Consider the following 14486-nt stretch of genomic DNA (forward strand, 5'->3'; position numbering starts at 1 on the left):
GACACATCGCCGCTCTCACATTGGATCGCCTCCTCACCTTACCGCAAAGGCAGAGGCCGTGATGCCTTTGATCGTCCAACTTCCCGTCTCTAATTCAACAGCGGGGCAAACTCTCTTTCGCCCTGTTACCGAGGAGTCGCGATCTTGAAGTCTAGAGCTCAATGACCTCACTGGGCAGAGTGTAGGCAGGCCATCAAGTAAGGCAGATTCTCATCGCCGCGTCTCTCTTCTATCAGTCATTCTCCTTCTACTGCTCAGCTCACAACCAGTACCATCCTCATCTCACCTCAGCACTCATCCAGGCGGTCAAGATGTCATCAGCCGACGAGAAGAAGATTGAAGACCGCGTCCAGGAGGGCAAGGACACCCTCCTCGAGAAGCTGAAGGAAGATGGCGTCGTCAACCCGCAAGGCCTCGCCATGGCCGGTAAGACCTGCTCCTCCAACACACCCACCTCCACCACCCTCACTGACCCGCTTCCACCACCCAGGCTTCGGCGCCCTCTTCCTAGCCGCCGTGCCCCTGACCTCCTGGCTCGCCCAACCCAACGGCCTCCTCGAGCGCGCCATCAACGGCACCTGCAGCGCAATCGCCTTCATCGGCTCCGCCGGCTCCAACAGCCGCGTCGCGCAAACCGGCAAGATCGCCGCCCTCAGCACCCTCTACATCACCATGACCTACGCCCTCTCCGGCGCCGGGGCAGCCGCGGGCGTCGATGCTGGCAACAAGGAAGGTCGGGATAACAATTACCCTCGTGCTCAGGTTGCGAATTTGAGGGGACTTCCGTTGAGACTGCATAGTGCGCATTACAATTTGATGGAGATGTTTGGTGGGTTTGGCTTGACGGCTGCGTTGGCGCAAGCGGTCGCGCCCACGGATCAGACGGTCGTGAATTTGTTGGGCTTACATGTGTTGAGCAAGTGTTTCCTTTACTATCCGAGTTATTTGATGAATGTCGGCCCGTCGAGGTCGCTTGCGCATGTGTTGGCGACGGCGAGCGTGATTAATGTTGCGCTGAGGTTGTCGAAGAAGCCGCTCTTGTAGGTATACCATTATTCGAGTGATGAGGAGAAGGAATCACGACAGGAGCAGATTTTGGGAAGCTGGGTTTGGAGGAGTGAACCATGCGCTGCTGCATTCATATCTTAGAGAGACATTCATAGCAGATATGTGTGTACATAAGAGCGAGCTGCTCTGGTCTGCACAAGACCTTCAGCTCCTTAGATCATGACACACTTGATCACTAATCCCTTCTACCTCGTCTCAGCTATTCTACCTCACCAGACCGTCCCCTCAGTAAACCCACCTAATTCCCACTCCACCACGTATAATTCGCCGTCTGCGCCGCCGAATCCCACACAAGCGGACTACTGCTATTCAGCGGTCTGGACGGCCACACATTAAGTAGCCCAGCCCAACTCTCCACACTCGCGAAAGTGGCTTGCGCGCCCGGGGCAACATACACGCCAAAGCCCGTGGAACACTGCATGCTCGGATAAATCCTCGTCGCCAGCGCAAACCGGTCGTTGACGTAGACTTCGAGCAGCGAGCCGTCGACAAAAACGGTCATCGTGATGCTTTCTTGCTGCCCGTTGGCGTAGGTGTAAGGGGCGAAGTAGCCGGTTACCGTCGCGTTGTTGAAGCCGGTGAGGGAGCTGCTGTGGCTGCGGTCGACGAGGATGGTGGAGTTGGAGGGTTGGTAGGAGATGGTTGTGTATTCCGTCATATCTGGCGAAGCGGCGAGGATTAGTCCGCAGGCGCCTGTGGCGGAGCTGACGGTGGCTTTGAGCGCCATGTGCGTGTCGCCTTGCTGTTGGAGGATTTTGGAGCTGGTGTATGCGGTGTTGGTGCCGTAGGACGCGTGTGTGGCGTTCGCGGTGATGCCGGCGACGACATCGGACAATGGACGTACGCCGAGGGTGTACGCCGTAAAGGTACCGTTGGCGTTCTGGCGCAGCGAGGCGGATTTGCTGGTGGAGAGCGTACCGTTCGGATTGATCACGTTGCGTGTTTCGTGGACGAAGAGCTCGCGCTGCAGAGTCAAGGAGCCCTGGAACCCTTGCTGCGAAGCACTGAAGAGTCCACCGGCTCCCACGAGATCTTCCGGTGCCCAGCCCCATTGCACACGACGGTTGTGCTTCGTGTCATTGAAGCTCAGTAGAGCGTAGGCAAGACCCCAGTCGCCGGCTCCACCGGCAGTAGGCGTGAACTCCACGCTGCCGTTCGCACGTCGGGAGACGACTCCCTCGTTCCACAGCGCCCAGTGTGCACTCTGGTGGAAGGAGACGTTGGCGCCTTCTGTGCCCATGTTGACGAAGTAGTGGAGCTCGCCTTCGCTGTCCGGTAGGGAGAAGAAGCCGGAGACTTCGAAGTTGAAGCCGTAGCTGCCGGTAGATAGGACGGGACCGAGAGATGTATTGTCGGCAGGCTCCCACAGCGCACCCAAGAAGGTCCATTGCGTTAGATCGCTGGCTGGCGCAGTCCAGAGTGGCATCCGAGGTCCTACGCCCTTGATGCCAGACCCGAAGACGGCGTAGTAGTGCGGCTCGCTCACCCCAATCACCGCGTCAAGAGCGGGCCAAGCCTCGAAGAACGGGTCCCGGAAACCGGTGAGATTCCAGTTCATTGGCGGTAGGTTGGTAGTAGTGTTGATGACGGGGTTGCCAGCATATTCCTGCCAGGTGTTTCCGCCGTCCGTGCTGTAGGCGAGCGACTGCGTCTCGGTGTATGGCGTGTATGGAATACTCCATGAGGTGGGCAGGTGCGCGACAGAGGTGTAGAAGATGAGAAGGGTGCCGTCCGCTTGGCCGTGCAGGTTGACGGCTTGAGCGGTGCCGGAGAAGATGCCGAGGCCGTTGTAGTTGCCATAACCTGTTGGGCCAAGGGCGAGTGCTTGAGAGTCTTGCCAGCCGTTCTGCGCGCAAATCAGTCTGACTGTCATTGTATGATGAAGACGGGAAAGGAACGTACAAAGTCCGTCCATGTAATTTGATCCTTACTTGTGGCGTGACCCCACGAGATATTGCCCCAATTGATATGCTCCGGATGCCACTGATAGAACATGTGGTACGTGTCCGTCTTCGGGTCGTAGACGGGTCCATTCGGATCGTTCATCCATCCCGCAGGCGCCAGGAAGTGGTAATGAGGCCGCCAGCGTGTGAAGAGCGAGTTGTTGCCCATCGACTCGATTTGGCTGGTAGTGATTGCATTGCAGCTTTGCGTGTTGCCACTGCTACCGCTGCTGCCGCTGCTGCCGCTGCTACCAGCACTGGACGTAGACGCTGCGGCAGATGCAGTGCTGGTACGGAAGGTACTTGTGGCAGCTGCTGTGCTTGCAGAGTCCGGTCCCCAGCTGCCGAGCCACGATACTGGCCATGGGCCCGAAGGATGGCCGTACGATGGCGGACCCCATTGCTGTTGAGCAAAGCTCAATGGCAGCGCTGTTAGAAGACTGGAAAGCAAGGTCGTGCTCTTCATCTTTGGGCAAGAAGTTGCAGAGCGGGATAATGCTCAAATTAAAGCAGAGGAGATGGAGGACGTCAACCCACCTTATAGCAGGCTCGAACTAGGTTTCGTGGACTGTCACGATGCGTATCTGGAGCGTCGCCTGCGGTTGCCAGAAGCCTGAAAGGTTGTGTAATAAGACCGCCGCTGTGAAGGCGGAGTTGTTCTGCAGCGCGCCAAAGTGCAATGAGGTAATCGTACTTTATCCCCGCAACACTAGCCAGGGCATAAAACGTGCGAGGCGGAGAAGTGTGGAGCGTTTCCCGCCAAATCGCCAGAGAGACGGACCGACTCGAGGTGATGGAGTTGAAATGCGCTTGCAGTAGTCAGATTGGCTTGCTGCGAGCGTGCTGTTACATCCAGATCGAGCGCAGAGCGCACAGATTGCCTCGGAGGCTAGTCGGAGTCGTCTCGGCGCGACTCTTGCTTGCTTGTGAGTATGGTCTGCTAAGGTGCAAGACGTCAAACTTCTTCGGCTCGAAGCGTTGCGTGGTTCGACAGCTGGACTCTGCTCTCGTACGGTGTTCGTGGGCTTATGTCGTGGGCTGTTTGGCTTGGCGCTGCAGCTTCCCTACAGCTGCTTGTAGGGTCGATCCGCGCAGGGAATGATCCGTCCAGGTTCAGTGTTATGTGCAGCACCGACAGCTGCGTCTTGACACATGCATGAAGTGGGTTTGAGGCCAACCAACGGTGGTTAGGCATGACAGTGGGCGTATACGTCGTTTAACCTCCCATAACCAACCTCTCCACAACACCCTTCCCACTCCCCTCCATCGCCCTCAGCACTTCCTCCTGCCGCCGTATCTTCGTCTCCAACTCCGCAATCTCCTCCCTCTGCTCCTCCACCGAGCGATCCATATCCGGCAGCGTCTCCAGCTCACGTAAACCTTTCCGTATCTGCGCCTTGATTGGTAGCACCGCACTCGGCAGGTCCTTGGGGTCTAGAGGCTGCGAGCCGGTGTAGGCTATCTCGCTCTCTTCGCCGGGGTCGGCGAGGGTGGCTGCGGTTGGGGCGTGGTCGATGCGGGAGAGGAGCTCGTGGAGGGCGGGGAGGATGTCGAAAAGTTGGGGTGGAGGGAGCTGTGGGCGTGTCGTTGTCACACCACTCGCGGATGGCTCGGTCGCTTGATCAGGAGCCATCTCCGCTACGAGCAAGCTCACCGTGATGCTCAAGGGTGGAGGATAGGATATTGATTGATAGATTAACGAAAGGTGACTCAGCTTGCATTAAGCTTCCACCAATAGCCCGTCCATGAGTCTAGCGGGGCACAGCGGGATGATGATGGTGGGGCAAGCAGCATTGAGAGCATTGAGCTTCGGTCAACAAAAAGTTCGGTGAAGGTGAAAGGGATTGGCGGCAGCAGAAAAGCACCTTGGTGTCACTCTTCCTCCACCACCACCACCACCCTTCCCCCCTCAACTGAACTCCGCCACGATGGTCCAAGTCAAGCACAAATGCGCCCTCATCTGCATCGACGGCTGGGGCATCCCCTCCGACCACTCCGCGCCCGACGGCAATGCCATCCTCAACGCCGAAACGCCATGGATGGACGAGTTCGCCAAACCGGACAGCAAGATCACTTCCGGCTACACCGAGCTTGAGGCCTCCTCCCTCGCCGTTGGTCTGCCGGAGGGGTTGATGGGCAATAGTGAAGTCGGACACTTGAATATTGGCGCTGGACGGGTGGTATGGCAGGATGTGGTACGCATCGATCAAACGATCAAGAAAGGGGAGTTTAACAAGGTGGAGAACATCGTTAAGAGCTTCAAGCATGCGAAGGAGGGGAATGGACGGTTACACTTGCTCGGATTGGTCAGTGACGGGGGCGTGCACAGTCATATCAAGCATCTCAAGGAGCTGTTAAAGGTGGCCAAGGAGATGGGTGTGCCGCACGTGTATATCCACTTCTTCGGTGACGGACGAGACACCGACCCCAAGAGCGGGTTGGGGCACATGAAGGATCTCCTCGCCTTCTGCAAAGAACAAGGCATCGGTGAAGTCGCGACGGTGGTGGGACGGTACTACATCATGGACCGCGACAAGCGCTGGGACCGCGTCGAGATCGGCATGAAAGGCGTCGTGACAGGCGAAGGCGAAGACTCCTCCGACCCCGTCAAAACGATAGAAGAACGCTATACCAAAGACGAGACGGACGAGTTCCTCAAACCCATCATCGTCGGCGGCTCCGAACGCAGAGTAAAAGACAACGACACCCTCTTCTTCTTCAACTACCGCTCCGACCGCGTGCGCGAAATCACCCAACTCCTCGGCGACCAAGACCGCTCCCCGAAACCCGACTTCCCCTACCCTGCCAACCTCAACGTAACCACCATGACCCGCTACAAGACCGACTACACCTTCCCCATCGCCTTCGCCCCGCAGGTCATGGACAACGTCCTCGCCGACTGGCTCGCCAAGCAATCCCTCAAACAGTCCCACATCGCCGAGACGGAAAAGTACGCCCACGTCACCTTCTTCTTCAATGGAGGGCGGGAGATCCAATTCGACGGCGAAGACCGCGACATGATTCCCTCCCCCAAAGTAGCGACGTACGACCTCCAGCCCAAAATGTCCGCCATGGCCGTCGCGGAACGCATGTGCGAGCGCATCAAGGAGGGGAAATACGAATTCGTCATGAACAACTTCGCCCCGCCCGACATGGTCGGCCACACGGGTGTCTACAAAGCCGCCGTCGAGGGCTGCGCGGAGACGGACGCCGCGATCGGGAAGGTCTACGAATGCTGTAAGGAGCAGGGATACGTCCTCTTCATTACCTCGGATCACGGTAACGCGGAGGAAATGTTGACGGAGGAGAAGACGCCCAAGACGAGTCACACGACTAATCTCGTTCCTTTTGTCATGGCGAATGCGCCGCAGGGGTGGAGTTTGAAGAAGCAGGATGGCGTTTTGGGGGATGTGGCGCCGACGGTACTTGAAGTTATGGGCGTGGAGCAGCCGAAGGAGATGACCGGGTCGAGTTTGTTGGTTACATCATGAATGTAGATGCTTCACTTGGCTGGGAGAAATGAGGATGCTGATGCTGCTGTCGGGTGAGCACGGGCGTATGTTACCGGGAAGTAGATTCTTGGGCGAGAAGAGGCAGAACGGTGATGAACTTGCACATAGGACGGTGCGGATACTCCTACAGTATAGATGGGCTGCGCAGAGGTATGCTGAAACACGCAATGAACCATCCCTTATACGAGCAACGCAATGACTACTCCTCATCGGCATTTTGGATGAGAGCGAGACTGTTTTCTTGGAGCACAGATGACAATTGGTTGAAGCTGCCGATCTGTGATGCCATCCCAATCTGCGCCGCCGTCCCCTCCGTTCGCGAGCCGGAACACCTACGCTAATGAGTCTCTTTTGTTGAATGCCGTTCCCTTTCCTTCCATCCATCCATGACGCATGCTTTTAACACGCCAGTTGAACATGCACTCCACTAACAAACGCCGGTCGAAAACTAAAGACTGCTTGTCTACAATTACACCGGCAGTGGGAACGTCCCAGCCCATGCGGCAATCTCCTGCTTCAACTCCGCCAACTCCGGAATCCCACCCTTGACAGCAACAGCAGCCTTAAAGTCCTTCTGCTTGTTCGCATCCTTCGGCAACTCGCTTTGGATCTTCTGCGCCAGCTTGATACACCGATCGATATAATGTGCGATGCGGTCGAAATCCTTCTCGCCCATACCCCGACTCGTCATGGCCGGCGCGCCGATTCGGACGCCCTGCGGCGTCAGCGCAGACTTGTCACCAGGGGTGGTGTTCTTGTTGCAGGCGATGTTGACCGCTTCTAGTACTGCTTCAACTCTCGCGCCGTCAACGGAGGGGTTGGTGATGGGTTTGAGGTCGAGCAGGACCATGTGGTTGTCCGTCCCATCCGTCACGAGTTTGTAACCGAGCGATTTGAAAGAATGTTCGAGCTGTTTGGCGTTTTTGACGACTTGCTGCTGGTATTGGCGGAAGTCGGGGGTTTGGGCTTGTTTGAGCGCGACAGCGAGGGCGGTGATGGTGTGGTTGTGGGGACCACCTTGGTGGCCGGGGAAGACGGAGAAGTTGATGGGGCCTTCGAGGTCGTAGAGGGTTTGGAATTCTTTGCCGGCTTTCATTTCCGTCTTGCGCACGCCGCGGCGGAAGAAGATCATGGCGCCACGGGGGCCGCGGAGGGATTTGTGGGTGGTGGTCGTGACAATGTCGGCGTGAGGGAAGGGTGAGGCGTTCACTCTGGCGGCGACGAGGCCGGAGATGTGCGCCATGTCTACCATCAAATAGCAGCCCACTTTGTCAGCGATGGCGCGCATGCGGGCGTAGTCGATTTCGCGGCAGTAGGCGCTTGTCCCTGCGACAATAACCTTGGGGCGGTACATCAACGCGTTCTCTTCCAATCTGTCGTAGTCGATTATGCCCGTCTCGAGGTTGACTCGGTAGGGGAAAGTCTCAAAGTACGTGCTCACGGCGCTGATCTTCTTCGACGGCGTCTGGTACCCATGGCTCAAATGCCCACCATGTGGCAAGTCCAGCCCCATCAGCCGCTCATGGGGTCGCATAATCGCCTGATACACCTGCAAGTTCGCCGGGCTGCCACTCAAGCACTGCACATTGACGCCCCACTCTTCCTCCTTCAATCCAAACGTCTCCAACGCCCGCTTCTGGCACGTCAACTCAATCTCGTCGATGTGTTCGTTGCCGCCGTAGTAGCGGGCGCCGGGGTAGCCTTCGGAGTACTTGTTGCTCATGGGCGAGCCGAGGGCGTCGAAGACGGCGCGGGAGGTCACGTTCTCGGAGGCGATGAGGAGGATGGACTCGCGTTGGCGTTTGATCTCTTTCTCCATGATCGCTCGGATTTCTGGGTCGGTATCGGCGAGGGAGCGCTGCATCATGTCCATGTGTGACTGGGGCAGGGCGTAGCTGTGGGATGTCGTGCCATTAGTGCCGTTGGTGGCGGCGTGGTCACCGTTCGTCGTGATGCCGTTGGTGGCGGTGGCGGCATGGTCGCCATTCGTGGTTGTGCCGTTCATTTTGGGCGATGTATTCGGTATAGTGGGATCGAGCAGAGGAGTGGAAGAGGCACGGCAGTGAGAGTCAGAGTGATTGAAGGGAAGCAAGGACGACATATATTTTCTGGATTGAAATCGCGTGCCCATGCGTTCTGGACCCCGCCATCAGTGCGCCAACGACTCGTGCCTTCTCTTCACTCTGTCTGACTTCAACCATATTCTTTTCACATCGTGGACTAGGACAGGATCGATCGGACGGCACACATGGTCACTTTCGATTCGAGTAAACCCTCGTTGGCCTTCCGTCGGCATTAACCACCTCAGTGGAAGGACGGTAGACACAGCTAATGCACTCATATCCATATACAAAGGGCTAACAAGGCCCCTTCGTGATCTGCGCGTCAAGAACGTGGACATTGGTAGTACATGTGCGTTTCGCTCGGGTATCTTACACCACCAACCAGTCCTATGCGTTGCTTGCCAATCGCTCCATATACCCAACCCATCACTCATACATGTATTCTCTTGCAAATCCCAATAGACCGAAACGCCCCGGTACTCATACAGCTGAACCAGACCGACTGATCCAACCCGCGATGGCCATAACCCGGCTCGTAATGACAGCAAGACCCTACCCAGCCGTCTTTGGCACCGGGTCTAGCTGTTCCCTAAACTTGCCACTGCCCGCTGGGCTCCGGGTGCGGCTGCTATTTGCTGGCGACTTTGGCAGTAAGGTCGGCCCTTCTTTGGCTGTGGTGTTGCCACTCTTGTTAGTGGCAGTAACTGACGCAGCTTCCTGCTGCTCCACCTTCTTCGCATAGAAGCGATCCTTCGCAGTCTGAGCGGCAGCAAGCGAGTCCATGTACGTCCGGAACTTGACAATCTCCCTCAGCAAGTAATCCGACTTGCGTTGCCAGTTCGTCATAGCACGGGTGTGGTTGGGGTGGCGAGGGGAGTACTGTTTCCATTTTGTCAGCAACATCACTTCCCATTAGAACAGTAGAAGTCCACTCACAGCAAGGTCAATGACATGCTTCAATTCACCATGCCGCTCCAACTCCCCCTCCACTCCGTTCACGTACTCCGTCAACTGCCTCAACTGATCCACCTCCAATAACTGACTCGCCATCATACTCTGGCTCGGCGGCTGCCACTCCGCAATCTGCACCTTATCCCCCGGCAAGCGATTCCGCGCACCCGCACCGAAACCCGTATCGAAACTCCCACGCATGCTGGACTGGAAGCTCGTCCGTGGCCCGCCAATAGGCGGACTCGAGCCAACGCCCGCCGAGGAATGCATTTGGCCCGCCTTCGCAAGATTTTGCAAGGTAGACGGCGGGCTCTTAAACGCCGCGCTGCTGTCAGGCCGGTCAGGTAGGATCAACGCGATATTAATGGCTTGATCCGACCATCCGTACTCGATGTTGCTGACACCACCGCTGAGCGGTTCCTTGCTGAGCCGCGCAGACCAGTAGTTAGCGCTTGTCACGAACTCGTTCGCGATCTCCGGCGTGCCGACGTGGAACAAGTGGACCGCGCCCGAGGAGAGACTGAGTGCCCACACGTGCGGCCGAGTCTTACTATAGCCGGGTGGAGGCAGGGTCGAGGCGATGGTGTGGCGGAGGATGAAGGTGTCAAGTTGCTCGGCGTGTTCCATCCAGTCGCCGCCGCCGACTTTGGTGGCGGCGAGGCTGGGTGCGCGACTGCCACCCGTCTGCCGGGCGTGGGCTTTGCGACCCATTGAGAGGGATTTGGTAGTGGTGCCGAAGGCGAAGAGGGTCAGCCTGCCTTTGCTGATCACGGCGAAGCAGTCTTTCCAGTCCCGGTCGCGGGATTTGCGATCGGGTGCTTCGAGGTGATGCTTATGCTTCACCAAGCCCTCCTTCGCCCATGGCGCGCCTTCGAGCGCCAGCGACTCATCCTCGAGGAGACTGCCGGGTATGGACATCGACCCGCCGTCGTCCGTCGCGATGCTGCCGCCTTCCTCGCGGATGATGGCCTGTGACAGCGCATTGGCAAAGCCGATAGAGTGCTTGTAGTCTGCCACCACGGGCGAGAGATGGTAGCTGAGACTGTTCATCGAAGCGGAAGTCAGAGTCTTCGAGACAGAGTTCTTACTCCACATACTACTCTGCGCCGGCGACCACGCGCTGTTCCCTTCATCGAAGCTAGTGCGAGACGACGCCACTGTGCTTGCAGGGTACAGTTTCGGCCGCGAGCGGTTCGCCCTGTTCTGCCATCCCCCCATCATCGTCCTCGCACCGGGCTTCGAGCGGTACGACATATTCTCGGATGGCGCCTTACTGACGACCGAACCCGTGCGCTTCAAGGCACCGCTACTCGGGGCGGACAGATTGCGCTCGGACGACGGCGTCGTAGTAGGCAGGGGCGGATCCACCAAAGGCAGTGGTTCCGCACGAATGGATCCGAAGAAGGACTTGAGGACATTTTCGACCTCGAACTCCCACCCGCGCAAACTGCCGGTCCAGGGCTGATTGACAAGCGCATTCGAAGCGCTTGTGACTCCCGAAGAATCGCTGTACCAGCCATCCGACTCCGATCTGAAGACGCCGGGACGGATGGAGAGACGCTTCAGAGTGTTGGCATTTGGCCGCGGTAGGTCCATCGACGGCCGTTCTCCGGACGACTCTACCGCAGTAACAGCCGAAGCTCCCGGTGCGGATGCCTGTGAGTCCAGCCACGGTAGCGAAGGTCTCGATGAGTTCGGGCTAGGCTTGACCGTATCATCGAAAGCATTGGGCGCAGCATCCACCACCACGCGTCGGATCGTAGGCAGCGTATTCTTGACGTAAGCAGCCCTCGACATCTTCTCGCCAATGTCCGCCATGTGCAGATCAGTGTTCAGTAGGATCAGTGAATAGCAAATTGTATGCACCACGTCCTGCGCCTTGAAGCCATGGTTTGGGTTGCACTCACACCACCGCTCGGACAAAGCAGTGATGATACGATCGAACTGCTGCGTCTCGCCTTTCAGCAACAGCCTGCCGCACAATGCTCGCAATGCGGCTAGAATGTTCATGCCAGCAAAGTCGAACAAGCCCATGTAAGCTTGCAGGGTCCTCGCACTGAGCGTCGTCTTCTCCCCAAGCCAGGATGCAGCTTCAGTTGGGGTGGGGTCCGTCTCGTCGCCATCGAATATCCTGCGTGCCCGCTCTCGATACTCCGCGCCTTCCTCGATGGGCGAAGGGACTTCACGGACGAGAAAGGTGTCGCCCGAGAGTCGTGGCAAGCCTTCGATTTGCAAACTCGGAAGCTGCAGGCTCGTTGTGGAGTGGTATATGCTCGAGGTACCTTGTGGCGACTGTTCCATCGACTCTGCCGCTTCCGTGAACACACCCGTGGACTTCATCGAAGCCGCGCGCTCGTCTTCACCAAGCGGCGGTGCTTCATCGGCAGGTACTGGAAGCTTCTCCTCCGCTTCTGTGGGCCTAAGGAATAAGCGCTCAGACTTCTTCGAGTCTGGTCGTTCCGTGCTTGGTCCTGTTGGACGCACAACGACCCAGCCATCATCGACGCCATTCGCGCCAGGGTTCATGGGGATGTTGAAGCTGTTCATTAGCTCGGTCGGCTCGATCGGACTGTTGCCTTGGGACGCGATGATTCTATCACCTGTGCTGGCGCGGCTCACTGGGCGGTCAATCTCCTTCACGGGTGGCGCCTCCAGATTTGGCGTCTCGGACATGGGTGAGATCTTGGGTTGACCAGGTGCAAGCGCAGGGTGGCTCGTAGGCGCGGCGTCCGCCCTAAGCCGCTCAAAGTACTCTGTTTCTGCGTTTCGCTTCTTCATCCTGATCTTCATCCTCGGACTTTCCTCGCGGTCCGTACTCTGCTTGGGCTTGCCCCGTACCGTGACATCTCTCCTCATAGGATCGCGTCGCCCAAGCGAAGCGTCTCGTGGCGGCGTGTAGCCGGAATGGAAAAAGTCGAGGTCATCAGAGTCGTCGGCTGGAGACTCTGGCACAGCTGCCTCTCTACCAACACGTAGAGGCTCGCCAGGCAAGGCCTCCGCGGCACCGTCGTGCGTTAGGAAAGGATCCATCACTTTGCGAAGACTGCTCACTGTTGGACTCGGCTCCGCTGGTTTCACGTTGGCCTGTAAGTAAGGCAAAGGTGGGCGATCGTTCTCCGTGTTCGACTTTTTCCGTCGTCGAAAGAAAGACGAGGGTTTCTTACTCAGCGCTGGAGGTGGGCGCGTTGCTGCAGATTGATCCCTCGACGATTTGCGCACATCGCTAGGGCGGGAGGTGTCAGTGGACGTGTGGGATTTGGCTCTGTCGAGATGGTCATATGAGTCCATTGAGTCGCTACGATCTGAAAGTCCCGTTGCAGTACGGCTCGCGGCTCCCCAGACACGCTTGAAGAAGCCAGGCTTCTCGCGATGAGGTGAAGGTGTGTCTTTGCGAGAAATACTTGGGAAGTTGGGACCAGGCATAGGCGGAGCTTGCTCGCGTGGGCTTGGAGAGGCAAGTCTGCTATGCAAGCTATTCGCACGTACGAAGTCGCTCGCCTGCTCTTGCACATGGTGCGGTACGGGTGGCAGCGGGTTGTTTGCGCTTCGTAGGTCATTCTGCGTATGCACTTTGCGGATGCTGTGCTTTGTCGGCGCGGCGTTGACATACACCGGCCCAGTCGCAGTGGGATTCTGCTTCCTGCGCGGCCCAGCTGGTACGCCTGGTTCCGGCGCGGCGTCATCGCCAGACTCGAACTTGCTGTACACAGATGGTACCGGCCGGCCACGGTCAAGCACAGATTGGCCTGTCGGGTTTCCGCCGAATAGGTGGTCCATGCTCACAGATCTCCGGTTGGGCAGCCTGTTGGTAGATTCGATCACAGCACTGTACCCATAGTCTAGGCTATCGATATCGCTGCTCGTGTTCTTCGCATGCGCGCCATTCGTAACCTTTCTTTGCGTATCCGAGCTTGCCTGGCTGACTCCGGTTCCTGTCCGCGCAGCGCGTGTTTTGCTGGTGATGGTTCCAAACTGCGAGCTGCTGACGCTACGTCTGTTCTTACTTGACGAAGAGAACTTGCTGCCTGGTGTACCGCCAGTCTTCGCATTCTCGTACCCGGAAGACAACGAGGAGGAGTAGGTATGGCCCCGCGGACGCTGTGAAGGCTTGCTTGCCAGGAACTGAGGCAGCTCTGGAATCTGCGGGAAGCGATACTTCTCCTTGTCGAAGTCGACATCGTTGTCCATATCGTCCGGAAGAGCCTGGCTGGAGAAGCTGTCGAGCGAGAATAGCAGGTTGTCCACGACACTATCTCGTGTAGTGCTTGACCATGAGTCTCTGGTCTCGTGCCCTTTCCGCTCCCTATCCTCTCCTCTTAGTTGATCTCTACGTGACGTTCTGTGCGCATTGACGGGCTCCTTCCCCTTGCGCGACGCCTTGGTGCGATTAGGTGGGGGTGTAGTGGGCGGACTGCCCGCGTGCTCCTGATATGTGAAGTTCAGCGCATTGCGCGAACTCGTGCGCTTGCTGAGGGCAATGGGCGGAGAGTGAGGATATGTCGGAGGAAGTTGCGATGGACCTGCAGTCGCGCTACTGCCCGCATCCATTGCAGGATGCAGCTCCTACTTCCAAGAATGTAGCGGGTATAGGCGCATTGAGTTCCACTCCAATGATTGGAACGAACCCACAGCGGCAGCAGACTGCCGGTAAACCCCCCGGTCTTGCGTTATCCGACTACTGTATGGGGCTTTGATGACAGTGAGCCGAAACGGTCAGCCTGCGGTCCTATCAAGCGAAAAAAGCATGGCTGCTTGCCCGCAGGACGAAGGTGATAGGCTACTACACATCCAGCGACATCAGAATGCGGATCAAAAACAGGGTTAGAGGCGCTTGAAACAAGGCGTCCCACAAGATGGATTGAACCTTCGGGCATCAGCACGCTCTTGGGAAAGCCTATCTGCAGAGGGAGTACGACGTGCGTATAAGGGGCCTTTAGAGGCGCAGGAAG

General features: G+C 57.6%; 6 protein-coding genes across 6 annotated transcripts; 2 read left to right on the top strand and 4 right to left on the bottom strand.

Annotated features, from left to right (window-relative positions):
* The first annotated feature begins 40 nt into the window (after nucleotides 1-40).
* Nucleotides 41-1175, top strand: BAUCODRAFT_372995 (uncharacterized protein). Its single transcript, XM_007674620.1, has 2 exons — nucleotides 41-426; nucleotides 491-1175. The coding sequence occupies exons 1-2, from the start codon at nucleotides 312-314 to the stop codon at nucleotides 1042-1044; spliced, it is 669 nt and encodes a 222-aa protein (XP_007672810.1). The 5' UTR covers nucleotides 41-311; the 3' UTR covers nucleotides 1045-1175.
* On the bottom strand, nucleotides 1176-3852 carry BAUCODRAFT_372828 (glycoside hydrolase family 32 protein). Its single transcript, XM_007674621.1, has 2 exons — nucleotides 2971-3852; nucleotides 1176-2914 (listed from the first exon to the last, which is right to left on the bottom strand). The coding sequence occupies exons 1-2, from the start codon at nucleotides 3475-3477 to the stop codon at nucleotides 1307-1309; spliced, it is 2115 nt and encodes a 704-aa protein (XP_007672811.1). The 5' UTR covers nucleotides 3478-3852; the 3' UTR covers nucleotides 1176-1306.
* Nucleotides 3853-4272: 420 nt separating this feature from the next.
* On the bottom strand, nucleotides 4273-4584 carry BAUCODRAFT_59400 (uncharacterized protein; the record flags this gene model as incomplete). Its single annotated transcript, XM_007674622.1, has 1 exon — nucleotides 4273-4584. A coding segment is annotated over one exon (312 nt), but the record flags the coding sequence as incomplete, so codon positions are not given.
* A 217-nt stretch (nucleotides 4585-4801) lies between these two features.
* Nucleotides 4802-6747, top strand: BAUCODRAFT_372880 (uncharacterized protein). The gene has a single exon (XM_007674623.1). It carries the CDS (start codon nucleotides 4940-4942, stop codon nucleotides 6500-6502), a length of 1563 nt encoding a protein of 520 aa, XP_007672813.1. The 5' UTR covers nucleotides 4802-4939; the 3' UTR covers nucleotides 6503-6747.
* Nucleotides 6748-6992: 245 nt separating this feature from the next.
* BAUCODRAFT_145600 (uncharacterized protein) lies at nucleotides 6993-8528 on the bottom strand (the record flags this gene model as incomplete). The annotated part of the gene is made up of 1 exon (XM_007674624.1): nucleotides 6993-8528. One exon carries the CDS (start codon nucleotides 8526-8528, stop codon nucleotides 6993-6995), a length of 1536 nt encoding a protein of 511 aa, XP_007672814.1.
* Nucleotides 8529-9093: 565 nt separating this feature from the next.
* Nucleotides 9094-14373, bottom strand: BAUCODRAFT_373376 (uncharacterized protein). Its single transcript, XM_007674625.1, has 2 exons — nucleotides 9523-14373; nucleotides 9094-9465 (listed from the first exon to the last, which is right to left on the bottom strand). The coding sequence occupies exons 1-2, from the start codon at nucleotides 14083-14085 to the stop codon at nucleotides 9139-9141; spliced, it is 4890 nt and encodes a 1629-aa protein (XP_007672815.1). The 5' UTR covers nucleotides 14086-14373; the 3' UTR covers nucleotides 9094-9138.
* Between the last annotated feature and the right edge of the window lie 113 nt (nucleotides 14374-14486).

This window comes from Baudoinia panamericana (assembly GCF_000338955.1).
Source record: "Baudoinia panamericana UAMH 10762 unplaced genomic scaffold BAUCOscaffold_2, whole genome shotgun sequence".
NCBI classification, from domain to species: domain Eukaryota; kingdom Fungi; phylum Ascomycota; class Dothideomycetes; order Mycosphaerellales; family Teratosphaeriaceae; genus Baudoinia; species Baudoinia panamericana.

What these genes read in the sequence shown, in the direction of transcription:
- BAUCODRAFT_373376 (XM_007674625.1), bottom strand. Translation starts at nt 14,085, where the DNA reads ATGGATGCGGGCAGTAGCGCGACTGCAGGTCCATCGCAACTTCCTCCG. An exon ending in AGCATGTCATTGACCTTGCT is followed by an intron (nt 9,466 to 9,522) that starts GTGAGTGGACTT and finishes AAATGGAAACAG; the next exon opens with TACTCCCCTCGCCACCCCAA.
- BAUCODRAFT_372995 (XM_007674620.1), top strand. Translation starts at nt 312, where the DNA reads ATGTCATCAGCCGACGAGAAGAAGATTGAAGACCGCGTCCAGGAGGGC. An exon ending in GCAAGGCCTCGCCATGGCCG is followed by an intron (nt 427 to 490) that starts GTAAGACCTGCT and finishes TCCACCACCCAG; the next exon opens with GCTTCGGCGCCCTCTTCCTA.
- BAUCODRAFT_372828 (XM_007674621.1), bottom strand. Translation starts at nt 3,477, where the DNA reads ATGAAGAGCACGACCTTGCTTTCCAGTCTTCTAACAGCGCTGCCATTG. An exon ending in AAATTACATGGACGGACTTT is followed by an intron (nt 2,915 to 2,970) that starts GTACGTTCCTTT and finishes ATTTGCGCGCAG; the next exon opens with AACGGCTGGCAAGACTCTCA.
- BAUCODRAFT_372880 (XM_007674623.1), top strand. Translation starts at nt 4,940, where the DNA reads ATGGTCCAAGTCAAGCACAAATGCGCCCTCATCTGCATCGACGGCTGG.